Here is a 26799-nt window from a genome sequence, read left to right on the forward strand (position 1 = left end):
CCAAAGGTCATGGGATGGGACAAAGAACAGACATAGACTTGGACTTTTCAGAATAATGCAATAAAGTCCTACACAGAGAAGCCTAGTAACTGAGGGCTTCTTCTCCTGCTCAGTTTATAGAGGAATGGAAGTTTTCACAGGATACCTCCATTTCAAAGCAGAGCAGCCCCCACATCCACATCCAGTTATGATGTCTGAAAGCACAGAAACAAGCTGGCCATCAAAAATGAAGGCCTGACTACAGGGACATTACTTTAAGTAGGTAATTAATAAGGAACAATGGGAAAAGAAAAAACTTGGAAGATCCAAGGAGTAAGCAGATACCTCTTACCAATCCAATGAACAAGGAGGCCAGGCAGGAGCAGAGCAGGTGGAGGGACACGTTTGTTTTGGGCAAGAAGCTGAAGTGCCATAAGGGAGAGCAAGGAAGAGGCAGCTGTTTATTCACGGGCTGGTTAAGGCCAGGAGAGCCACAGCAGGGCTGCAAGGAGCATCTCACCAGCTGAATGTTAGAAATAACTGCCTCAATTGTAATGAAAGAGTTTAGAAATTCATTTTCAGAGAGACAGATAGTTATGGCTGCATCAGGTGGTGATATAATATGCCCCCAGTCAGGCATCATTCTCCAATAGCCCCTTGCCCCTTGGTTGGACACTAGCTGAAGGCTGAGTGAATGAAGTGTGAGATTTCTCTGGGTGTGAGAACAATATAATGGGTGAGAAAGCAAGCAGGAATAGTGCAACTTTCTGGGATGGTTTAATTTTTTTCACTGTCATTTCCTGTATGTGCCTATACAACTTTCAGAGGGTACTCTGCCATAGAGTCACAGATGAACAAAGTTATAAATATCTAGGAAAATGATACCGTGAGTTAAACAGCATAAGGAAATGACACTTTGCTATCATTTACCCTGATGAAAACCTACGGCAACTCTGCTGGCGTTAGGAGGGTTGCTCCAAATTTAGGGAGCTAAGAACCATATTTGTCCTAGACAGAAAGCAATCGTCAATAACCTCAATTTCTATGTTTTACTGTGATGCAAAGCTGACTCCTGCAATCACATTTTATTTGTGTGAAGCTTCAGTTCCTGTTACTCTGTTTCTAGTGGTTCTTTAAGTATTTGGTACTTGCATAGCTAGGGGTCCTGTCATAGAGCATTCACTAGGTGAAGCAGTGATTTAATGCTCTCACTAATTTTAACATGCTAAAAGTGAATACTTTTAGCAAATACAATTCAACTCTTATAAATTAAAATAAATCAAATTCTTTAATCACAAGGCTTCAATTTTGTGTTTCATGTGCTTGTGAGGGTGATGCAGCAATCTCAAAGTCACCAGGACATCCTGGTGAAAAAAAAAAAAGGGAAATAAAAAAAAGCATGTAGATTAATTACTTTGATGGTAACAATCCAAGCAGGTTTTGATCCCTGGAGATCATGTAAGCTGGGGCATACATGTGAACGGAACAACAAAATTAATACAAATCTGATTTTGCAGATCTGTCTCATACTAAAGTATTCTGGAAATTAAGATCTTGAGGTGTACTGAGAGAATCAAAGGCTTAGTCAATAGCCAAAATTCAAAATAAGCTGGCTAAATTCCAAGTACTCGTGGGTTTACTGACAACAAATGAAATTTATTATTAAATAACCTGATCCTCATTTTGATACTACTGTGCATTCATTAAATAGATTTGGGTGTTAATTTAACTAACAAATCTGTGAGTTGAAGAAAAATATGAATACTGTACCTAAACAAACATACTATTTATAATCTTATACCATAACCCAGTGTGACCCAGGATAATTGATAAAGCATTCCCATCATGTTAAATTTAAGACTTAGAAGTTAAGGTAAGAAAATCAAACCAAAATTCATCCAAGTACATCTACTCCTCTTCTTGCATCCCTCTACCCTGTCTTATTGACTATAGAGAGCAGATCTGGCATCAATAACCATCTGGTGTGCTTTAGCCCTTAGCAGCTGCTCCTATTTTATGTTGATAACTTCCCAATGAGAACCATTGATAGGGCAGGTTTTAGTTAGGGCTGCAGGTGTTTCACAGTTATTGCAAGAGAATAAGATGAGGGTGTGAGCAGGTTATAAAGACTACTCTGCTCTCTAAAGCTCTCTTCTTCCCTCATCTTTTAGGAGGGGAGGAAGTGAGTTCTGGCTTTCCCTAAAATTAAGGTAAAAAAGATGACTAGTCTGCTTTGAGGGTGGAAGTTCAGTTTTGAATTGCCTAAGAGTGGTTGGTGTTGGCTGTGGTAATAGCTGTAAGTCAGTGTTCTTTCAACACCTAATATTTGTGTGGACTGTCTTCAAAACTAAGGTTTGTTTGCTGGATCCCAAGAGAAGTCCTAAACACAGAAATGCTGCTTTGTGGGTGTCTTTATGGAAACAGGTGTCCTTTTGAAAGAAGAGATGGTGCTACTTACAGTAAGAAGGCTCTACTCTGTTCTGTGTAGTCTTAATACCTGAGAGAGGTTCCACTATTTTTTATGGATCTTCAGTGTGGTTATTGCCAATCACCTAAAAAAAATTTGTTAAAAAGGCTTTGAAGAATGCACTGGTTTTAGTATGTAGATTGTGGTATGCTGTCTGCCTTTGTTCTGTATGTGTCACCTTAGTATTTCTCCAAGCTGCTATTCTTGACCAGTATATGATGTATATAGGTTTTATGCTGGTAGCTGTAATAATGAGCTAAGACAAGAGGAAATAAATGTCTTTTCAGCAGGCTCTTTAATGCATGCTTTTAAAGAGTGCTCACTGCTAGCAAATAATCTTTTCTTACAAAAAAAAATTAAAAGTAACTTGATTCCCACAAGATGTGATATTTTGCTAAAAGCCTTGACTTCTCTAGCAATGTAGTTCATGTAAGCTATTTACTTTTTACTCTTCAACTAAAACCACATTTCTATCAGATTAGCTAAAAACTTCAAACTGGGTCTTAAAGAACACTCAGGGCTTCTCTTTTTAAGATTACTTGGCCTTTGGGACTTGACTCAATAGCTCAAGGACACATGGGGTTGGGAAGGGGTGCTTTGAAAAATACCAAAGAACATAACTGGTTGGAATTTGATCATGCTTTTGCTTTAGTATGCAAACATAAGTTTTATTTTAAGGTAGGGAAGAATCTTCTATGACTGGGGAGGTAGTAAAGGAGGGACTGACCAAAACAAACATGAGTCTGTGTTTAGAAGGTGTAGTTTTAGCTCTCTTGATACCATGGACATTAGTTTTCCCAGCATAAATTAAGGTTTTAAACGCTAAGCATCTAGGCCTAAGACACTGTTATGTACACAGAGCTTCATTCTCTTGGTTTCCTTGGCACTCTTGATGCCAAGTTTGAGCTTTTATTCTAGACTCTGCTGTACAAATTTACAAAATGTTCACGAAGTTAGATGTTATATTAGGTTCTTATTTAAGTATTAAATGTTGTTATTTATCTGCTTGTTGCTGTAAGATTTTTTGCTAAGTTCACACTGTACTCTTTTGCTCTTGTCTTCCATTTCTAGCCTTGGAGCTTCAGATGGGGAAGATGAACATCTTGCACTTGATATCATCTAGTGTGGGTTTTTTGGCAGAAAAAAAGCAGGAAAAAATGATTATGTATCCTAAGAGTTGAAAATAGTGCAAGATGGGCTTGACTGGGTTGTGAGTGACTTAAAACTACCTCAGAACTTTTCTTCTATTGCTGGCCACTTATAGGAGAGGCAGATCCTGTATGTGTCTGGATCTTTCCCTTCTAAGATAGATACTTTGGTGAAAGGTTTAGCATTTAGCTAATGGTATGTGGTGGTACAAATAATGTTCACTCTTATTAGCTAAGGCGTGGGCTTCAGGAGCTCAGAACTGGTATTTTTGGAGACTGAAATAAATAAATGAAAATATAAGATGTGTGACCAGCAATATCTGCTGGGATGCCACAGCTCTAAGAGTGGGCCATATGTACTATTCTGGCAATGTGGTGATTGCAGTAGCTATCTACCTGATTATGACCTTTTTCACACCTCATGAAATCCTTCATTCTGTTACAAAAAGCAGACTATCAGACTTTTTGGGAGAAAGCTAGTATGCATCTCTAGACTCTAGGGGTGCAGTATGTCCAGATATGCACTTTAAAACCAATGTCTTGCTTAGAACATGAAGGTATGCTGTAGTGACAATATTGGTGTTCTACAAACAGAAGTGAACATGTAAACAGCATTAAATGTAGGTATCTTCACTGAGTGCTTCTGTTTTGCTCCCTTCAGGCTCAATGTGTAATGACCTTTGAACAAGTGGAAATACAAACTCGCTAAAGATGTCTGTTCAAAGCCAGCACCGTTCCATTATTATTAACCCTCCTCCACCAGAATACATAAATAACAAAAGCAGTGGATGTCAAACAAACCAGCTTCAGTACTTACAGAGGGTGGTCATGAGAGCCATGTGGAGACACAACTTTTCCTGGCCATTTCAGCAACCTGTTGATGCAGCAGCACTGAATCTGCCTGTAAGAAACATTTTGGAACTGGAGTATTAATATGTAAATTATGTGAATTAATGTTAAACAGGTTTTTTGCTGATGCAACAGATTATGGAAGACTAATTTGCTATTGAACTGCTGTCATTAATGCAAGTCTACAAGAAAAGTGTTCTCTTTCTAGAGAAATGCTGCATTTTTGCTCATTTTTCTCATCTGAAACTATAAAATCAGTATCTCTAAGGGATGATAATAATAATGCTTAAACAGGCTTCTTAGACTTTCTGTATATTGATGTTCAAACTTATCTTCTGGTTTAGACATATTTATTAACACTGCATATGATGAATATTTTCTTTTGCCTCTGAGTATTTTTTTTAATATAAAGCAGCCTTAATGTCATATACTTTTTGATGGAAGGTCAGATCTGATTGAACCTGAAGTAAACAGGCAAATCTGGAACAATTTTGCTGCAGAGAAGTCATTACACCGATAGTATTTGTCAATTTCAAATCATTTTACTCTGAAGCTTCTAGAGGAAATAAATGTCCCTGCAAAAACAGGGAAATTAAAAAAGCTATGATTCTCATGATACTATGGTGGAAGAACATCCTTCCATGAAGTAGAAGATATAATGCTTAAATTTGTTTTCTGTTCTGCTGTGTGCATGTTATTTATGGTACAACTTAAATGTAACAAAATAGATGACTATAATGTCTTGTGGCACACAGTTTTCATACAGGTATTTTTAGACTCCACTTTTGGATGTTTTTCAGTCAAATGAAAACATAGATGATTGGCACAATGGTATTTCAGATTACTTGGAAGATGTTGCTCTTGGTAGATAAATAGAAAGATATGAAATAAAACCATTATACTTTCCCTTGGATTATTTTTTTTTCCTCCTCCAACAGCTTAAGCTTCGATATTTATTTCTCACAAATTTTCAAGACTAATTCTGCTAACTCACTGGTTATGTTTAGACAAAAGCCTTTATCTGTGGCTGTTTCTTGTGATAAACTCATTTGGTCAGTTTGTCCAAAAGCATGGTCAAAGTGACTATCTCTGTGTCTTTTCTTACCCCTTCTCCTTCTTGGAAGTAGCTGTTACTTAAGGGTAATATTAAGGGGCATTCCACCAGAGCTGTGGCAACATTTGCAGCTGGCTTCAGGCCAGTTCTGCCTCTCTGGATTTCTAAGGCAGCCTCTTCACTTCTCAGAGTATGTGTTAGTTCAGCCATTGCACAGTAACAAGCAAATGTCTGGCTCCATGGCAAGGACAATAAAAGTATTTGCCCCCTTTGCATTTTTCCTCCAAGTGTTAGAAGATGCAGAATGGACAATACTTAATAATTAACTGTGTTTTTGTTTTGATAAATAGCCTGCACTCTGATGTATTTAGCTTTTTTATTTCTCCAAAACAGATTGTTAGGATAGCTTTAGAACATTCTAGAAGTAGTAGGTATTTTGTACAATTGCCATGTATATGTTACAATGGCTATGTAAAATTAGTGGGGATATTTCTACTCCAGTTTCTTAAATGCACCATCAGGGAAACAGTCTCGTGGTCTCACAAGGTTTTTTTGCTGTGCTATTAAAATAATCATGACAGTTCCCATTCCAGCAGCCTTTTGGTTATATTGCCACTTTTTCACTAGGCCAACATTAAGAGGAGAGCCAATATAGCCAAGGATAAAATATTTGGACAGAAATTGTGTAAACTTGGCAGCTTCTTTTTGTTAATGACTGAGACTATGTTGAAGTTTGGCTTCTTTTTCCTCTATTCTGTAAACTGGAGTGCTGGGCTTTGACATAACAAATGAGAAGTGCATATAGTTTTAATAAGTAGTACTTTCAGTAGAGCACTGGAGCCTATTGAAATAAATATTCGTTGAGGCTTTGAATGATTTAGGTTACATGGAAGAACAAGGGCAAAATATAAGGTGAAGATTTCCTGAACACCTACATTTTTGGTACCTCTGACTATAGGGGAAGGCTTCCTTTAAATAAAATACTGCTTCTAATGTAATGCAATTCTCTTGCAATTTAGATTTCATAACTAAATGTGTAATAATTTTTGTGTCCTAACGTTAAGATATGGTTGGTGACCTATTCTTTCAATATCACAGGATTATTACACTATCATAAAAAACCCTATGGACTTGGGCACCATAAAAAAGCGTCTGGAACACAATTACTACACAAAAGCTGCAGAATGTATTGAAGACTTTAAAACTATGTTTTGGAACTGCTACATGTACAACAAGGTATGTGGAACACCAACTCTTACCAGTAACTGGTTCTACTGAATGATACAAACAAGTCTAAAACAAGCACATGCTTATTAGAACATGTAGTAAGTTAATTGACACTTCCATTATTTCTTTTAAACCCTTTTCTCTGAAAAGCGTTGGGGAGGTTTTTTAGCTAGGATTCATTGAAGACACATAAATGAAGTCTTGCTTGCTGTTCCAACAACTGAGTGCATAGTTTTTTCTACACAAGGACTCCACATCCAAAATCTCTGGGGTTTAGCTGCAGAGCTCTTGAACAGCAAGCACTATGTCACTGCTGTACAAGTCCAAGGCCAGCAACCCTGAGCCACGCTGTGTTCCTTCAACAAGTTTAACCTAATGAAGTTGAGCATCTCCTGTTGGCTGTCTTAGTATCTTTGAGCTTCAACAGCTTCTTCAGAACACAGGGATAAATAAGGGAGCTGCAGATCTGCCCCTTTGGCCTTTGCTGTAGAAGTATGCAGAGGTAAAGGAGGATTTTTCAATGGGACAGTGAGAGAAAAAGCAAATTACTTCACCATTGAAACATTTTAAAGGGAGTTGCAGGAGCAGGAATGGTAATGATTTCTAGACCTCTCTGGTACTGGTGGGTTTTTTCAACCTGTTGGGGCAGTCCTCTAGCCTGGCTTTTTATGAGAGAGCTCCCATTACTGCAGCCTCTCCTTTACTGAATGTACTGACCATATTTTGCAGCCAGGTGATGACATTGTGTTTATGGCTGAAGAACTAGAAAAAGTCTTTATGCAGAAAATAGCCAATATGCCACCAGAAGAAAGACTAGTGAGTCTCAATAAAGGAAAGAGAAAAGGAAAGAAGACAAAAGGTAAGGCTTCTATTATATACTGAATTTGTAATATATGAAGCAAGTAAAACTGGAAACAGGAAATCTTCTTTGTCACAACTCAACTCTGGAACAGTTTGGGTGTTCTCTACTGTTCCAAAACAGTCAGAAAAATAACAATGCTGCTACAAGGCTTCAGAAGATTCTTTTTTTTTTTTTTTTTAAAGGTTTGTTTGTTTGGGGTTTTTTTTAGAAAAGGAACTGACTTCCAATTCAGAGACTGTCATGCTGCTCAGCATTGTGTTATATAACTAATAGGTGTGAACATCTGTGGGAACTAAACAGAGTAACAGCTGAAAAAGACATGAAGATATGAATAATCTAATCAGCCACACCAAACACAGAAAAGCATTGGTCTAAACTGTTCTCAGATCTCAGTAGTGAAGATCTATAACATTGCCAAAAATCATATGCAGGTATTACCTATGCTTAGGAAAGATGAACCTACATGATGCAGTCTGCACTCTTTCCTGCTTGGTCTTTATGTGTTTGTAGAAAACAACTTGATACTTTCCTTGGCAAGAACGTTTTTGCAATATACAGAGTGTAGTGTGATGCCTTTTTAATCTTTGGTCTGAAGTTAATCCATGCTTTCTTGAAGCCAAATAATGTGTAACTTGGCATGATGTTCTAGCTGGAGCACTAATGGTGCGAGTAGAGGAGGATACCAATGCTGCCGTAAGTGTCAAACGCTCTTGTTCACATTTATTTATGGCATTCCTCTATAGAAGAGTGGTTATGATGACAACTGGTCAATTTAACCATGAAAGAAATTAACTGCAACATATAAGACTTAAATTCTAAAATGTCCTGTATTAAAACAACCAGAAACATGGCAGTCCAACCCTGGGACTTCAAATGAGCAAAGCACAAATGAGAAACAAACTGAAAGCAGTGAGCAGCCTCCAGTGATGACTCGAGAGCGACAGCAGGTTACACTGGCTCCTTTGTCTGCAGCTCAGCTGACTGCTTTAATGCCAGCTGCAGCCTCTATAACAAAAGTAAGTTTCCTCAAATAACTTTGAGAAAGAAAGACATTGAAATTGCTTCTTCAAGCACTGATGGCAAAACCTTAGGAGCCATGCTTATTGCTGTATGTTTTTGAAACTTTTGTTATAACAGAAGATAGTAAGAGCTCTCTATTAAATCTTCTATGCCTCTGCTAAATAACTGGGCCAGTACTAATTCTAGAAACGAAACAAATTGGAATAATTGCTTGGTACATCTTTTCTTATGAATGTAGTTTTAAAATGTTCTCAAAGAAAAAAAATTAAGATGATAATTCTTGAAGTGCATTACTATATATACTTCTGCAGGCTACACCTTGAGGATAATGGTTTGAGTAGTAAAATAAAGCTCTAAGTTCTATTTAATAATTTCTCATGATTTTTATGTAAATCAAATGCTTGATTATTCAAAAATTAGCATGTTTGCTTAAACACTGTGTAACTAGCCTGGAAGGTGTTTGGAGCTCGCAAATGCATTCCTGGACACTCCTGTATTGACTTTGTTTTGCTTTTGCTCTTCCAATGAGGAATAGGCACTTTTGCCAGGCTCTCCTATAGTGTGTATTTACACTTTACTCACGTAGAGTCTGAATACTGATGACAAAGCACACATTATATGGCTTCCAAACCAAATACTACACCACTTAAATAAAAACACAGATAAACTGTGTACATAAGGCCCTCAACCAGGCCTGAAATGAATTGCAGTAGTTTTCCTCCTTCCTGTGGCTGTCAACTTGCAGGTAATTTCATAATCTGCTAGCTTCCTGGAATCCTCACAAATGGCTAAAATCTGACCACAGCCAGATGTGGTCAGATCATCTGCAGTACATCTACATCTCTCCTCTAAAACTAAGATTGTAGGAGCCTATTGAAGCTCCACAAGGAGCTTAGTGTGCTGGTCTTTTAATACCTTGTAGGTTTTTACTTTAAGCTCGTGGAATAGCTGCATTCTGCTCTGACTTCAATAGCTCTAAAAGTTCCAACACTTTTTCTGGACTATGCATACACACACAAAAGAGTAATCTAAAACTGGCCGTTATTTTACTGTTCTGGACAATTGTATATTTTTTTTTCTTAGGCAAAAAAAGGTGTGAAAAGGAAGGCTGACACTACAACTCCTACTACATCAATAGTCACAGCAAGTGGTGAATCTTCTGCAGTGTTTAATGAAAGAAAAGCTGTTAAAGCATGTAGAGGTGAAAATGAATGTATAGTAACAAATAAGTTTCTGAAGAGATCCCTTTCAGATTCTCAACAGCCACCCGGAGTTATTAAAAAGACTCAGTCGTCAGAACAACTAAAACATTGTAATGCAATACTTAAAGAAATGTTTTCAAAGAAACATGCAGCATATGCGTGGCCTTTCATAAAACCTGTAGATGTGGCATCTTTCTCCACTGGTGTGAGCCAAGCCAAATGTCCTACAGACCTAGGAACCATCAAAGTAAGTGCTTCTGGGGAAATTGGACTATTTGTGTAATTACAAGGTTTTAAATGTGTTAGCTGAAAAGGTGTCATGAAAGCTGCTTCTCCTATGAAATGCATAATGGGTCTAGAAACCAGATGCATTTATTTGTCTCTCAAACTTAGACGTTCTTCTGTGACCTTGGCTGAGTCTCGTTGTGACACAGTGACACATAGTGGCTAATCTACCTAACTGCTGAAAAGGCTAATATAAGTAGTGATGGAATTATGATCTCCATGAAGCCCTTCCATGGATGCCACACGTTAAATATCTGTACACACAGTGCTGTTGTTAATGTTCTATAAAACAAAATGCACTTTTGTCAACTTCTTCTTTTCCCTCAATCTCAGTATTCTGCATGAAGTGCCCTAGAACTTCTACACTGGATATTTACATGACACATTTCACCTTTTTAGTGGAAAGCAGCCATTCTAGATGGAGATATGAGGACAGTGCTCTGAACACTGAGTGTATCTGTATGGGATAAAGTATTTAGCCCAGTTAAGCTCTACTTTTTTGGGGGAATGTTCCATTTTAATACCTTACTGAATTATCTTGAAAGCTAACTTGCCCAGTACAAAGGCTATTTTGCAATTTCTAGTCCATTAGTTTGACTCCAGGTATTATGGAATAAGTTTTCTGTAATACCATACGTAGAATCAAAAACAGATGCTGAGCTCAGAACCAAATAAAACCACCCAAACATTGTTGTCTTGACCAAGTGCTGAAACTAGTACTACAAATTCCTTCCAGCAATTACAATTAAATCTGTTTAAAAGAGGAAAAAAACTCTTACACTGTTCAAGAGACAACGTTGAAATGAGATGTGGGTATTTCCATAATGTTTTTTATAATATTTACTGTCTTGATACAAGCTGAATCTGTATATTTCTGTTAAAATTCTTGTTCCTCCTTTCTTTCTGCATTTTCATGGTGATGCTGTCTACTAAGTGTGCCTTAATTTTATTCTCCTCTAGAAGAAAATGGATAACTTTGAATATAATGATATACAAGAATTTGCTACAGATGTTAGATTAATGTTCATGAGCTGCTACAAACGTAATTCTTCAGACCATGAAATAGTTGCTATGGCAAGAAAACTTCAGGTGAGTTATCTTTTAAATCAGACTTGAAAAAGAACAGTTCTTTTCATTCCCTGATGTAGAATCCACTAATGAGACTCAACTACTGTGTTGCTGTGTGGTTCTACACATAGTAGCTGCATAATGCCTTTAGAAATCTCAAAAATATGCTGTTCCCAAACCTAACTCTTCAGGATGTTTTTGAAATGCACTTTGCTGAAATTCCTGATGAACCTCTTGCGAGTGATCATCGGCCACAACCTGTCAGAGAAATGACAGAAGCTTATTCCAGTGAAAGTAGTAATGATAACTCTTCAGAAGAAAAATCATCTGAAGACTCTGAAGAGGAGAAAAAAGTGCACCTCAGAAAGCTTCAGGAGCAAGTAAGCATTAGTACTTAATCTGTGTGACTTAAGAGCTCTCTGATAATGCCACTTTCAGTGGTCTAGTCCAAAGCTTAGCAACAAAAATCAGTTTTCAAAAGATTCTAGCAACTTGTATTTTTAATGCAGAACTTTATTCCTGTTTGAAAGCACTGCCAAATGTTAAGCAAATAGTGCCTCACAAATAAAAAGTGAGCAATTGTTCTTCTGCTTTTGCCTATCACTTCTTCAGAGGACTCTCAAACTTCTTAAAAAACAAAACTGTGTTTCTGTGGTATGAGAGCCTCCAGGCACTCCACATGGAGCTTAGTGGCATATTCTTCCAACAGGGTCATTTCTTTCAAATGGTCAGAAAGCATTGTTCTTACCATCAGGCTCTCTTGAGCTGCACAAAACCAAGTCATTAATTTCTTCTTCAGAAAGCTCAGTGTGAGGAAAGAAGGTACCTCATGCTAACCAGTGAAGCAAAGCCATGCGTCATGTTAGGAGTGGCATGGGTGTTGCTTCTGCTTGAACATAACTTTTTAACCTGTTGCTGCTGTATCTATGAACTCTGGGGAAAATTAGCATTTCTTCTGTCCTTGTCAGATTAGCATCATCAATTTGTAAGTGTAGGCAGGATGACAAATACAAGTGTACAAGCCAACCTTTACAGTAGTGAGGTATTTCAATATGTCTGATTTCTAATCTTATTATTTGACCATCTTCCAATTCCTGAGTTTAAAACAAAGTTGTGTTAAGCTCTTCTCCAAAATTCTTAGTATGTCCCAACTAGCCACTTTATATTGCAAAATATACTGGGCATGAACCCAGTCCCATTTGCTGAATTCAGCAATGCTGTAGAAATATAATCTAACAGGGCATTTATGTGCATTGCAAATTCTTGAAATTAGAGAGGCTGCTGCAAATCCCTACAGTGGTTTGTTGGTTGGTTGTTTGTCTGGTTGGGGTTTTTGTTTGTTTGTTTTTTTGGGGGCGTGCTTGTATTCCTAGAATGTAGAATGCTAAAAGGCATATGCTGTTAGAAATGTCTGCATAAAATAAACATTCCTACATCTTCTAGATGCACAATCTGTGACTAAGATACAATATAGTAAAATGTTTGGAAAATAAATCTTGTTTGGAAAGCAGACGTCCTATTAATATCAGCTCTGCTGCCACAAATTTCCTATAATATTTAGGACCACCAGTTTATTGTTCCTCCTACATTGCCCAAAATGATCAGCATTTGGAGTTTTTTTTATTTTCTTTTTGTTTTTGATAGCTTAAAGCTCTTCACCAGCAGTTGTGGGTTTTGACCAAAGCATGCTTATCTAGACCAGAAAAGAAAAAAGGGAAGGCTAAAAGCGAGAAAAGAAAGAACAAGGGAAAAGCTGAAATAAAAAGCTTGATTCAAAAGAAGAAAAATCTGAAACACATGAAGAAGTCTAAGAAAAAGCTGTCTTTAAACATGTAAGTGTGAGGACTTTGTGTGGGTGTCAAATTATTTTAAACTGCTGTTACTGCAGTATACTTTTTTCCTGCAGTCAATCAAAGAAAACCGTGCAGCAGGTTGTGTTGGCACATAAGTCAGAAGATGAAGATGGTGCCAAACCTATGAATTATGATGAAAAACGACAGTTGAGTTTGGACATAAATAAACTCCCTGGAGATAAGCTTGGGAAAGTAGTCCATATAATACAGTCAAGAGAACCTGCACTGAGGAACTCTAACCCTGATGAGATAGAAATAGACTTTGAAACTTTAAATGCTTCAACACTCAGAGAACTAGAGAAATACGTAGCAACCTGTTTGAGGAAGAAACAAAGTAAGCAGGGTATGTAGCATAAATCATGTTTTTAAAAGTCCATTAGATTTGCTTTGTGGTTTGCTTTCATGTTAACTTCCGTTTCACATGCAGCTAAAAAACCAACGAAGTCAAAAGAAGAACTTAATTTTGAGAGGAAACAAGAGCTAGAGAAGAGGCTACTGGATGTCAATGGTCAACTAAACCCAAAGAAGGAGAACTTCAAGAGTAATGTGGCTCTAACTTTTACTCATTTGGATTGGAAATAGCTTAAAGTGGAATTCTTCCCTTGGGCTTTAGTCCTATTAGAGACTTCGTCCTCAGAATAGTTGGGGTCTTAAGCTTCCCACTTCTAGTCTCAAGATTCTTTCTATGCTGAGTGAGCTGGAGTCACAGCAGCAAATTTGGTCAGTTACTTGTCCTGTCTAAAGCAGCTTCCTTATTCCTGCACCTAATACTTTATTACAGGTAAAGATGGTGACAGTTTGAGAAATTAAGGGACACTAAACAATTCCCTTATGCTAATATATGAAAAGGTGGGGAGTGTGGAGGGTCACACAGTCTATTTGTTTGCAATTCATTTTCTGTGGTTTAGAGATGCAAGAATAACCAATTCTACTAATATGTGTTACATGGCAGTGTCACTAATGCTGTCATGCTAACAAAACTTGTGTATCAGTGACAGGTGTGCTGTGTGACCTTAGGTTTAAGGAAGTGTCCTAGGAGAATAATTCAGTTTTCAGGCAATAATGCTTTTCAAGATCAAAGGCAGAAATTCAGTGCATACTTGAGCTGTACACTTACTGATGGTTCTCATCAGGGGCTGAAAATGGATCAATGCAGCTGATGCTGCTATTATAAGTCAAGCTGTTCCTCATTAAAATAGTGAGTGCTATTATTGCCCTCCACTGGATATCTATTTAGCTCCTATGTAAAATCAGCTGAAATGATAGAAGCAGTTCTGGAAGACACAGAGACATTTGTATCCATCATTAGCTTAGTCAAGTCTTCCTGTCTGGTATACATAATGGCTTGAAAATATCCTACAAAGAAAATCTTAAAGAAGCAGCTTAAATCAATTATGAACTATATGTTGTGAGGAGAGAGAAGCTGGCTAGGACATCTTTACAACTGGTATCTGGCTTGTTTACAAGAGCTAAATCTGGACTTGTGTCCAGAGAAACAGGTATCCATGTAACTTCTCATTTTTGAAGCTTCCACAGAGTAAAAATTTTGAAAACAGTTTGACTGCAAAATCATTATAAGCTGAGTTAAATCAACTCTGCAGATGCAAAATAGTCAGATGGTGGGGAGGTGGAAAAAGATGGCAATTTGGGAGTACACATGGCTAGGGAAAGAAGAGCTGGCTGTAGATAAAGAACTCTGCAGGCAAGTCTGGCAGCAGCAACATGCACAGAAACAGGCTCTCAACCACAGGAAAACTTATGGGGGAAAATTGCTTGAATTGTGTCTTTAAGTCTCTACAGTTTTCATCTACTTCAGAATTGTAAATTGTGTGATTGCAGCTTCTCCTTGGATATTTCATTAATTCAGGTAACTTGCTGCTGGTAAATTGAACTTTCTCCTCTCTAGAGGGAGGCCTTTGTTTTCAAGTCCACTGCTAAACAGACAGTAGATAAGGAAGTGAAATAAAATGAACATGGGAGAATAGGACTAACAAGGTTGATCATAGTCTTTTATGTGAAGAATGCTCCACTGCAGCTTGTTCTGAATTCTTTTTCTCCTACAGTTGAAAACAATGCTGAGTCAAGTACTGGGCCAAGCAGACTGAGTGACAGCAGCAGCAGCTCCTCAGATTCTGGCAGCAGTACTAGCAGTGATTCTAGCTCCTCAGATAGCAGTGACTCCGAATCAGGTTAGAAGGCTTATTTTTGTGTTTGTGTAGGCAAAATATCTTCTCTCTTAGCATCTACTGTTCCATATGCTTACCAAGGATTTTAGTTGTCTTTGTTTTGGGGTTTGTTCCATTTTGAAGGCTGAATTTCAATGCTATGAAATGGAATTAACGCCTTAATATTGAGATTCCAAGCTAACACAAAACAGCCAAACCCCACTACATGCATCCAACTTACTAGTGAAAATCTATAGGAACCAAAATAAGCTACCAAAAGGTCTTTGTATCTAACCTGGACACTTGACTACTGGGCTATAGCTTACTCTTGTAGCTTTGATCCCTTTTTGAAAGTGTGTTTCACTTTACTTTCATCTTCTGGTCTGCAGCATGCAGGGTGACCTGAGCAACAGAAGTGCCTACAGCATTAACTGTGGAGCCAAAATCCACCCTGGTGCTTAAACTGTTTCAGGCTTGTTTAAAGGATATTACAGCATCAGAACACTGAATGAGGTTTCTCTGTACACAAAACTCTTTAGTTTTTTGGAACAGAACTGGAGGTCTACAGTGTAGATCTCCATGTGAGGGATAAGGTGAGGTGAATGCTCGACCCTCTGCAGTGTGGGGGGAGCAAACACAGTGAATCAATGGCAATGAAGACCTTGATCTTGCAGCAATCTTTGTAGTCTCTTTTTATACCTGGAAGAAGATCTCTAAACACATCAAGCTCAAGTCAACATATTCAAGATGATAATGTTCCTTTCACTGTGAGGTTTGACTCTAGGTACAACTGCAACTCACACCTTCTATATATGAATAATGAAACATATGTGAATGACTGATTTATTTTTTTTTTAATTTTTTTTCCATCCCCCTCACTGTATTTATTTATAGTTACAGAAAAATGTTCAAAACAAACTGGAGCCAGGCAGAACTGTCCAACTTCTATGGAAAAGTCTAAGGTAAAGCTGGAATGGATGTAATAATTTTGTCCTAAACAAATAAAATTATTACACAAATCTTTATTTTTTAACATACGGTGGTAATAGAAATGATGCAACTTGATCAGGAAATAATGAATATGGCTTGAATGCTATTTGTTCTGTAGGACTGATTGATATTAAGATGTCCCATGAGCTGTTTGTTAAAAGTACCTTATGCATCTGTATAGGAATAGATATACTGGGAGAACTGAGGCTTTTACTTTTATAATCATTGTGGTGATCATGTGTTTGATGAAGAAGGGCAGAATGTTCCACATACCCCCACCCACCCCCCAAAAAAGGCAAATACTCCCCAAATTGATCTCTGAGCATAGAATTCACCTTACAAAAAATGTCATGTTTTTTAATCTATTAATAACCTCACTTCTACACGTGAGAATAAATGAATTGTACAATATACCACTTATTTTCAGGATACTTTAATGTTGCTTATTGTTATGGTATTATTAGAACCAACAACAGTTTTATCTAGAAATAATTTTTTAATGCCTCTTAGATTGAATTGCTCTATTCCTATATTATACAGTGGGTATTATTTCTTGTCAAGGTTAGCTGCCTTCAACAATTTCCCTTGAAGCTACCAGAGACAGAGACCTTGAATTTCAAAGCAAAATCACAGCCAAACCTTCATTTTTCTTGCAATAGACTGACTTTCCCTTAAAGTACAGGAAACTAGGCTGCAAATGTATTATTCAGCTGCTCCTTCTGCATCTTCATGAGCAAAGATTCAGAGAAGGAAATTATGCAACACCCTTTTTTTACTTGAGAGCTGCAGCCTCTGCAGTGACAGAATGACAGCAATAAACTTGAAAACAGGATCCAGGAAATGAGCTTCAGCTTGGTCAGTTTTAACAGCCTTGAACTGACCTTCTGAGCAGCAACAAACATCATACTTGAAATCCTCACATTACATCTTGTTCTCAGGGGTTTTCTGTACCTATTAGACCAAGGCAGCAAATGCACTTTTACCTCATCGGCTTTTTGTCATTGAAACACTTAGAAAATGATGGATCAGTATCGCAGTGCAAGGGGTACTGAATGTGATCAGCAGTGGGAATGATAGTGGTGGGAAAAGAGGATCAAACAGCTTTTAAAAAATTCGGCTGGATTAACTGCTGCAGTCTTTTTATAGAGAATACAATTTTGTTTACAGAGGACATCCTGCAATGCTGTTCTGCAAGCACAGCCCTCCTCTCTTACTAGCAGCTTGCAAAATCATGGATCATCTGAACAGCAGCAACCTCCCAATGTACTGCAAGGGCTTCAGTGTAGTTCACTTAATCCATCAGAACAAAATGTTCAGACTCTCTCAGGTAATACCTTTATGGCTGTATTTGACTGCTGAGGAACAAAGGGTTGTCAGGATGATTGTATCAGCCAACAAGCTTATCTTGGGGGTTTTGGAGGTTAGCAAGTGGATAACTGAAAAAGTTTTTGCAGGGTATGGATTACCAAGGAGCATTATGTAAATTAAGGTATGGCAGCACTGAGGACTGACCAGGGGTTTCAGATTACTGGGACACTTGTGGTAAGACAGAATAGTATTAAAAACAGGAGGTGTTTGTGCTTCCTTCCAGTGAGATGGAAAAGGATATCTTAATGACCTTGGAGTTATAGGAAGTGTTGAACACATTAAGGCAGGATTAGATGCTTAAAGCCATGCCCAGTACCCAGGTTCATTTCTGAAATGCCTATCAGCTGAATGCAAGGCTTGGTGCCACACATCCTCTGAGCTGATTGTTGTTGTCTAGACAATAAGATACATGAAGTTGCTTAGGAACTTGATCCAAGGAGTTGTTCTTTTCCCTCCCTTATTTCAAAGAGTCTAATAATGTCAGATGCTTCTAAGATTTTAGTAGAAAACAGCATGAGCTAGTAGCTGATTAACTGAGAAATCAATTAAAAACTAATTAAAAATAACTCTCATAAATCATGTGGCTAGAATATGTATCTCCATACTGAGTTACTCCACAGATCTAAACAGTGACCTAATTTTGAGATGTAGGACTGTATTTTGCATGATAGGGGAAAAATCATCCTGCTTCTTTCTCAGGTAAAATCTCAGCTGTATCTGCTCTGCATGATGCTCCAGACCAGCAAACTCCTCAGAGCACTCCAAAGACAAATCAGTCTTCTATCACCTACTCCAGAAATGTTCTTCCAGAGGTGAATACGTGCTTCTCTCTAATGAATTAATTTCAAACGGCATCTGTAAAGTATATTCTTACCTTTTAAATAAGATGTAATATAATACTTCAGGCTTGAATTTGATGTGGTGAAAGCCATTTAAGGTTTACAACAAACCCCAATAATAAAGTGATTCTTATCTTTTGACAGGGTATTACTGCATTGCCTATTGGCTGCAGCACAAAAGGAAAGTTTGGCTGATCACATTTACAGTGTACTGTAAAGCTTATTTTATTTCTTTTCAGGGCTATATCTTGAACTTAAGTACCCCTTGCACACTTACAGGTTAAACGTCTACCTGGTAAACCAACAGCTTTACAAAAGAGGCAGATTATAATATGTGTTTTGGTTTTGCAGAAATACCAATTTCACAAATTCAGCAATACTGAGGGTCTAGAGGCTGTACTGGGAAAGTGTTGCTTTTCATACCTTTTCCTAAAGCTATGGAAACTGGGGCCTTCAGGGTCTAGAGAAGCTTGTAAAATATTTAATCACTGTTGAGTTCTGTCTTAATGTGTTCTTGGAGAGTATCCTGGTTAGAAGGGTCTCTGTAGAGCAAAGGAAGTTATTGATATTACTGTAGCACAATCACTTCTATCCTATGATGATTAATGATCTTTCTGAACATGGTTGAAAATTTAGTTGCTTTAATCAGGCTGCAATAGCTTTCTTTTTGGCAAAGGATAGAGACTGCCTCTTGAATCTATGAGCACAGAACATGTGCAAGTAAGGATGAAAAGCATCTCACATTTTCCTGTTCGTGAACACTGTCCAGGGTAGCAGGTAATGCAAATTATGACTCAGGTTTGTGCAGCACTGTCCTTAGTTCAAGGCATTAATTTGCACAGAGAAAAAAATACCACTGCACTGAAGATCAGTTACCCTTCACCCTAATCTACAAGGTAGAGTGCAGCAACTGCCTTTATGACAACTTGATTCTGCTGTACAATGTTAAGGGTTAAAAATCGTGTATCAGTTTCTGTTGTTCTACCCACTCCATCACTTGGGATTGCTGAGCTGTGCATATTCTAAATCTAAGCCTTGATGTATGAACTTGCTTTGGTTACCATAATATGAGTGAAATCTATTTCTTCCCTGGTGTTTACAGAAGCTAGAATTTGTTGCTCTCAGCTTCTAAACCTTTAATCCTGATGCTGTGTAATAAGAATCTTCATATGCTAAACACAAGTAATATGAAAAACGTATTTTGAAGTCTAGCTTTTCTTCTAGGTGTCCAACACCATTTTCCAAGTTGACAGTGCTGACTGGAGTAAACAAGTTGAGCAAACAAAACATCTAGACAAATTAAATAAACTTCAAAACAAGACCAGCATGAGAACTGCTGATTTAATATCCATAAGTCAAGAACAAAGTATGTAATGTCATAATAAAAACTGTAACCATTATCAGGGGTGCAAATTTAAAAATGCATATGAAACTAGTTTAAAGAAATATCATGCTGAACACCTGTATATTAACCAGTTTGCAGGATAATGGGGGGTGTGCAGTTTTCCCTTGCTCTTTTTTCTTTGCTGCTTAAAAACAAACAAAAAAAGTGAAATTAAATGGATGTTTGGTTCTTGTTCTGTGTTAAAATATATAAAGAAAGTTACCGTTTGATTTAAGAATTGAGCTTTCTGAATGTAGTACTAGGAATAAGTAACTCAATCTTCCATGAAGTCTGAGAATTGATGCTTCAATCTGTTGAACTTCACTGGCCTTTGAAATGTCTTCTGCTGAAGCTTCATGGAGCTCTTTTCCCAGGGCACTTTGTGTGTATTTTGAGTTATCATCTTTGGGTCTTGGTGATAAGGATCTGGCAGCAAAATCAATGTCAAAGACTTTCACTATGGAATAAACTTGCAATCATTAAAAGAACACCGGCTCTCTATACTTCATACATATTTCAATCTAAAGAATTGACTGAACACCCATGCTCTGTATCCAGTATTACCAGACACAATTGTTTTGGTTTCTCCTTTACTCTTTGCCCTCTAGAACACCTCTAGAGAGAGTGAAGAAGCTTCTGAAAACTTGAAATTAAAAGGCAGAGCCTGTTCACTGATGAACTCTTATTTTTGGCAAAGAAAAATGCTAAGAATTTGCAGTGTATTAAAGCAATTCTAAAAACTGAGATTTAATTCTCCATGAATTTCTATTCATTTTAGGGTCTTAACACACCAATCCATACATCTACTGCCCCCTTTTCTTTAGACTTGGCAGCAGCTGGAACTGGCATATAGCCTCAGCTAAGGCTTTTCACTTAGAAAATTTTGAGGCTGTGAGGTCTTTCTGAAAACCCCGTTAATGACAAACTGGTTGAGGGTTTGATAGTTTGAATGCAGAATTCTGGATTCAAACACTACTCCTTTGCATAATTAAAAAAAAAAATAGTCAATATAGTACCTGAAATTTTTCATTAAACATTTATTTAAATACTGAAACATCTCAAACTACAGTACATGATTTTTGCTGAATAAGATAAAGTATGTTGTTTATCTCTGGTTTGAAAATAGCATTTGGGGTTTTCTTTCCCCTCAAATTATCAAGAAGTAATAGCATGGAGGATATCTGTAGGCTACTAGAAATGTGACAACTAGCCCTTGATGGCTGACCTATCTGCTTATTAAAAAAATAAATAGGGTTGAGAGCTTTAGGTGAAATGAGATCAGTGAGGTACTCTTACTGCTGGAATCAGAAGGAAAGAGGGCTGGATGGGAAGGGGAGGAAGTAAGTGGCAAAGTGCTGTGTTTAGGCTTCCTGCCCAAACCTTTAGAGCATTCTGCTGGACCTCTCCTAGAATTAACCTGGAGTTAATTTCTCATCTATAGTTAACCTAACTATACCTTTTCCTGCCCAAAAGTGGAGAAAAGTGGTGCAGTTCCACTGGAGCTTAGGAAATGTCTGTGAGAATTGCTGTCATTCTGAACCAGATAATAAACTGTACTGTAAGCTTTTAAGTAAATTCTTTGAATGACTAAAGTTTTATCATTTAAATTTGAGAAATAGTTTATCAAATCAACATGATCCATGATCGAAAAGTCTTTTTTATTCTTCCATCAGGTCACTGTTCACCCAGTGATAAATCAAATGATAAAAACATACTAGAGCCAATGTCTGAACTTCTTCCAAGAAAGGTAAGCGGTGCTCAAGTTCTATTTAAGAAGAGGCTGAATTTACTAGGTTGAAAAACTCTTTGACCTAGGATCGTCTCTAAAAAGCTATTCTTTTATGATTAGAATATTTAGTGTAAATATAACAGTTTGTCATTGTTATAATCTGTACAGATTTATCTTACTTTTAGTGTTAAAACCGAACCATCTATGGACTGTCTTCATTTCAGTAGATAAAGCATATAAGATACATATACACACACATATTTGTATGCCCATGTTGCCATATTTAAATATGGCTTGTTTCATCTAGTTTTAATATTTAAACAAGGAACCAGTGTTCTTTGATCTAGTTCTGATACCCAAGTTATTAGTGTGCTTTTGCTTTCTGATCCAGTAACAAAAACAAGAGTGTGGAATATAGTCTCAGTGCTATTGGAAAACCTGTTCTGAAATAAGGCAAAGCACTTTTAATGACTAAAGCTATTTATGACAGTGGAGCAAAATCTTTCCGAGCATACAGTAAGTTATCTTAACTGGAAGGACAGAGATATTATCTACTAAATTCTTCTCTTGTAATCAGCTAATCAAAAACATTAAATCAAAATTACTAACAATAGATTATGTCAACCCCTGGACCTAAAAAGTTTTCTATATCATCTGTTATACTAAAATATTTCTAGGATTTTTCTTTAGGCACTTAGCTTTCAGAAAGTTATTAACTAACATGTTGAATTCAATTCCAAAAATATGTATTTCCTTCATGAGCACATGCTTCTACTAGAAGCAGGATTTCTTAAGAATGCTGGTTTTATTTTGGTTTATGCTGTGAAGAAAATGCCACAGGGGAACAGATAAAACCCACAAGCCTAATATAAAACTATTGTTATGTAAGGATGACGTATAGAAATTAGATGGATGTTTTCTGTATTAAAACCTTCTCAATGGACCTTGTGTAAACTCAGCCCTGTGAATTCATGTTTTCTGAAATGAAAAAGTGGAGAGGTAGACTTAAATGGTCAGAATAGCTACAAATGCTAATGGTTGTTGGCATATTGCTAAAGACTCTCAAAGTTTATGAGAAAGCACATCAAAATCTGCTCAGATTGCTGTATTTACACTAATATTCTGCCAAAGGAAGGATATTTTGGGGTAGATATTTCCAACAGGCCCAGTCAAACAACATCGTGCTAATGTAGGAACTAAGCAGGTAAAATAGTTGCAGAGTATTTTTTCTTCTTCTGTGTTTTCCTTTTCTAATAACTTCAGGATACAGAACTGAAGACTGTAGATTCCTGGGTAAGCCTATGTAAAACAATGAAGCTTCCAGCTCCAATAAAAGCGTCTGCTGAGAGCTTCAATCAGTTCAGGGACGCAGTATTAAAGAGGAGTGGGCAAGTTCAACAGTCAAAAAGGTCTCTTGTGCAAGCTGAGAGAGAGCTGCAAAATCTTCCACAAGAAAACAAAAGGTTTGTAGCCACTTCTGTGTAAGTAGTATTCTGATTTTTGCCTGTATGTTACTGAGAGGCTTAGTTATTCAGGAACAAGGGTTTTGGATTAGGTGATTGCCACATGTCGGGTGAAACTGAGGAGCTGTACCATGCTAAGCAAAACTGCACATCCAAAATGCACAAAGCAAATTTTCTCTTCAAATCAGTATTATTTCAGCAGTCAGAGAAACTTCTCGGGAATTTCTTTCTTTGTTGTTGCTGTTAGTTTGCTTCTGGAGTTGGTTGTTTTTTGGTTTTTGGTTTTTTTATGGAGGAGATTTTGGTTTTTGTTTGGGTACTAATGTGAGGGGTTTTGGTCCCCTGGAGCACTCGTGACCAGAGTTCATATTTGTCCTATTTTTTTATACTTGTAGCCAGGAATGTCCTTATCTCAGTGCTCTCCTAAGGGGATACAGGATAGTCTAGTCTTTGAGAGCACAGTGTTAACATTGCTGTACAGGGGTTCCAGTGTGCACCACTTCACACAGCAGAATTCTTTGCATTGTTGTAGGAAAGCACCTTCAATAAGCCCCTGCTGGAGTATTCTTCCTCAGTTGTTTGCAGCTCCTGTTTCAGGCAGTGCCCTGAGGTCTGTGGTCATGCTGAGTGGGATAAGTGACTGCCTACTAATTACTGCATTGCACTAATATCCTGGAGTTTTTTTGCCACCTTGTGAAAACTGTTTGCAATATTTCCCTCTCCACTAGCCTGCATTTCTTTTTCCTTGCTTGTTTCACCCTGTGAAAGATAAATCTGAGCTGGTTCCTAAATTCCCCTGCACTTGTCCATTGCTGGTTGTATTAGAATAAATCAATTGCTTGGATTGTTTTATTTTAATAACCATAGCATTTGAGAGACTTAAGAGTATACTCCTGGTTCAGAAGTCAATCAACTCTACCTCAAATAACTAATTGAAGAGGAAGAAGGTAGAAGAAAAGCATCACAGGCCAAGAAAGTAACAGAAAAAAAAGAATTTTAAAGCAAGTGTATATAAATTTTGTGTAGCATATCTATAAATCCTACATGCATACAGATTAGAAATGGGACACAGGAAACATGAACCTACTACAGCCCAATAATTGTATGCACATAACTCTTGTGAAGGCAAATCACTATGAAACACTGTGAAAGAGAACCGTACTTTAAGAGCTAGGCACTGATTTAAATTATTTGCAGAATTCTATCATGTTGTTAAAAAAACCAACCAAACAAAAAAAGCAAAACAAACAAACAAAAACCACAAAAACAAACAAACAAACAAACTTTTATCCTATGCTGATTTCTTCTCCTGCCTTTAAAGGGGCCATGAAAGCACAGGACTGGATGCCATGGCAGCGACAGACTGTGAGCTTGAAAAAGAAATACACAAGAGTACACTGCCTGAAGCTCAACAACATATTCTTGGTCAAGACCGTGACTTGGCTAGAAAAATGGAACAAGAACGCAGGAGGAAGGAAGCAGTAAGTTTCTGACTCCAGCTACATGATTTTTTTTTTTCAGCTTTACTAGAGAATAAACAAATATTACATCTGGTCCTTATTCCAAAGGATCTGAATGATTGAAAAGAACAGAACTATACTACCTGAAGAGCTAGTCCAGAAAATGCAATAGGAAACTCCAAGTATGTCTTCAAGTGACAACTTGTGAAAAGCTATCTGCTTGGTCCTAGTACTCCCATAAGCTTAGAATAATTTTGTGGTGAAATAAAATTCTGAAAGAGTCCCTGCCCTCTAAATAATTTCAAACTTTGAGTATTGCAAGCTGTCCATCCTCCTTAATGTGTTCCATGTCAACAAAAACTGCTAGTCATTCTGTTCTGGTGTCAAATATCAGGCCTGAGCCTTTTAAAAACTAACTGGTTTTATTGGTGACAGTAATTCATGTTTTTTAATTGCTACCTTTTTTAGATTAAACTTTTTTTTTTAATTCATAATACTGTACAATGGAATGTAAGTACCACTGTGAGACCATGCTGGATTCAGAGAAGTTCAGCTGAAGCTTTCATCCTTCAGCTCTTTCCTGGGGGCTTCAACAACATGCACACTCAAACTTGTCATAACAGAGAGGACATACATTTTTTGAGAAGATGCTTTACAATTTTCTCTTAAATCATTAATTATTTGACTTGCATAGTATTCATTATTGTTTGACTGCTCTGAAAAGACACTCATTTGCTTTCTTGCAGACAGCTTGGATAATTGATGTGAATCTGCAAAGAGATATTATGGCATCTTTCGAAGAATATCTTGAGTGAAAGCAGTAGCTTATACAGAATTTAATTTCAAACTACTACAAGTAGCACAGTTTTGTACTAGTTAGGATCTTACATGTTAAGACCACTTTAAAGATCTTCTGTAAAATGCTTTTTATTAAAAGGTTGTTCATTAATACCTGAAATATCACAAGATTTATTTCTTTTCAATGCTTGTTTATAATATGTAATCTAGTCTGCTACACAGTGGAATGGAGTTGTTCATTTGATTATGGTTTTATCTGTTGTGTATATATGGTATTAAAAAATCACTTTACTGTGACACACCTGCACAAAATCTGGACTGTGACAAAAAGATCTCTCTAAAATTGATACCGTCTAAGGGGTGTGTAACATTACTTGTCATCATAAAAAAAGCTCCATGAACTCTATCATTTCAGCAGTAAATCTTATGTACCTTCATGTCTTTTAAGGCCCAGATGTGTTCAATGTATTCCTTGTTAACATAACGTTCAGCTAAGGCTGCAAACACGTTTGCCACATAGTTCTAGTTCTTCTCAGGAAGAAATTACAGCAGACTGGCTCTAGTTTGAAAGATTTTCTGATTAATGCATTATTAATGTTGAAAAGTTATCTGAGGTAGAAACTGGAATGTAGAAACCACACATTCTTGTTGATTATATACAGCTGTGGGAAATTAGTACAAGACTAATAAAACATTGTTTTATGGAATGAATACCAAAACACAATGTGTATTACAGAAATGCTGGGTGGAAGAGGCACCCTTCAGACAACCTAGCTCAGTAGTCTCCAAAACCTTTTTGTCATGTACCTCATAATTTAAATATATTAAGCATGGACCCCAAAACATGTATGTTTATTAATTTATAAATTATATACAATAATACACAGTATTAGTATATTTTTATATTACATTATGATATTTTTTATTTCTGTTTTTATTTTTAACCCTTGTTTATTATTTTACTTTGTAATTTAAGAAACTTTATTCAATATTTTCTTCCCACACTCCACTTTGGAGATTACTGATTTTACTGAGCCTCCCACTCAAAACTCTCTCCAGACAGAGAACTTCTATTTGTCAAGTTCCTGGATGAAAAGTGAAGGTAACACTGCCAGTTGTGGTGAGGTTCTAAGTAAGCTAAGTGAACAAAACTTTCTACAAATAATTGAATTTTCAGAGAAAGGTAATAAATTGCTTCTAAATTCAAAAATGCCAGCTAAAGCACACCCCAGAATGATCTCATCTTGGTCTTTCAGGTAGCAGGCTGATGAGTTAGTACTAGTTCTGCTACATTTAGTTAATAGTCATGGATCTTCAAATTCTGCTATTGCTGGAATGGTATTATTTCATTCAATAGCACAAAGAGTGTGTATGACAAACACTCACATTGGGCCAGCACCCTCTGAAATGTCTAGGGGTGTCCTGGCCTAGAGGCATGCTCAAGTGAACGCTGTTTGGGAGATTTGACAACTTGGCTAGGACAGGGATTTGGGATGAAAGATGGGTTGTAATGTGAAGTGGTGCTGTTAGGATGTCTTTCAGATCCACATCAAAAGTGACCTGCCTTCATTTGTAGTTTATGCATTGTT

At 37.1% G+C, this 26799-nt stretch overlaps 1 protein-coding gene across 2 annotated transcripts; it reads left to right on the plus strand.

Annotated features, from left to right (window-relative positions):
- The first annotated feature begins 4305 nt into the window (after nucleotides 1-4305).
- BRDT (bromodomain testis associated) lies at nucleotides 4306-26799 on the plus strand. Of its 2 annotated transcripts, XM_088169543.1 has the most exons (19): nucleotides 4306-4497; nucleotides 6596-6733; nucleotides 7454-7583; nucleotides 8430-8602; nucleotides 9690-10055; nucleotides 11054-11182; nucleotides 11353-11541; nucleotides 12806-12993; nucleotides 13068-13357; nucleotides 13442-13555; nucleotides 15078-15203; nucleotides 16074-16141; nucleotides 17337-17496; nucleotides 18237-18349; nucleotides 19601-19742; nucleotides 21434-21507; nucleotides 22753-22970; nucleotides 24274-24433; nucleotides 25159-26799. In XM_088169543.1, the coding sequence occupies exons 1-19, from the start codon at nucleotides 4306-4308 to the stop codon at nucleotides 25225-25227; spliced, it is 3039 nt and encodes a 1012-aa protein (XP_088025669.1). In that variant the 3' UTR covers nucleotides 25228-26799. The 2 variants fall into 2 exon arrangements, with proteins under 2 accessions (XP_088025669.1, XP_088025670.1); XM_088169544.1 differs by lacking the exon at nucleotides 4306-4497 and having other exon boundaries at nucleotides 6623-6733; nucleotides 17316-17496; nucleotides 21434-21460; nucleotides 22748-22952.

Source organism: Sturnus vulgaris, chromosome 9 (genome assembly GCF_052056855.1).
Source record: "Sturnus vulgaris isolate bStuVul1 chromosome 9, bStuVul1.hap1, whole genome shotgun sequence".
In the NCBI taxonomy this organism is placed as follows: Eukaryota; Metazoa; Chordata; class Aves; order Passeriformes; family Sturnidae; genus Sturnus; species Sturnus vulgaris.

Excerpts from the sequence above, each read along its gene's own strand:
- BRDT (XM_088169543.1), top strand. The coding sequence starts at position 4,306 with ATGTCTGTTCAAAGCCAGCACCGTTCCATTATTATTAACCCTCCTCCA. Across the intron at positions 10,056-11,053 it reads CAGACCTAGGAACCATCAAA|AAGAAAATGGATAACTTTGA; the intron begins GTAAGTGCTTCT and ends ATTCTCCTCTAG. Across the intron at positions 13,358-13,441 it reads GAAGAAACAAAGTAAGCAGG|CTAAAAAACCAACGAAGTCA; the intron begins GTATGTAGCATA and ends TTTCACATGCAG.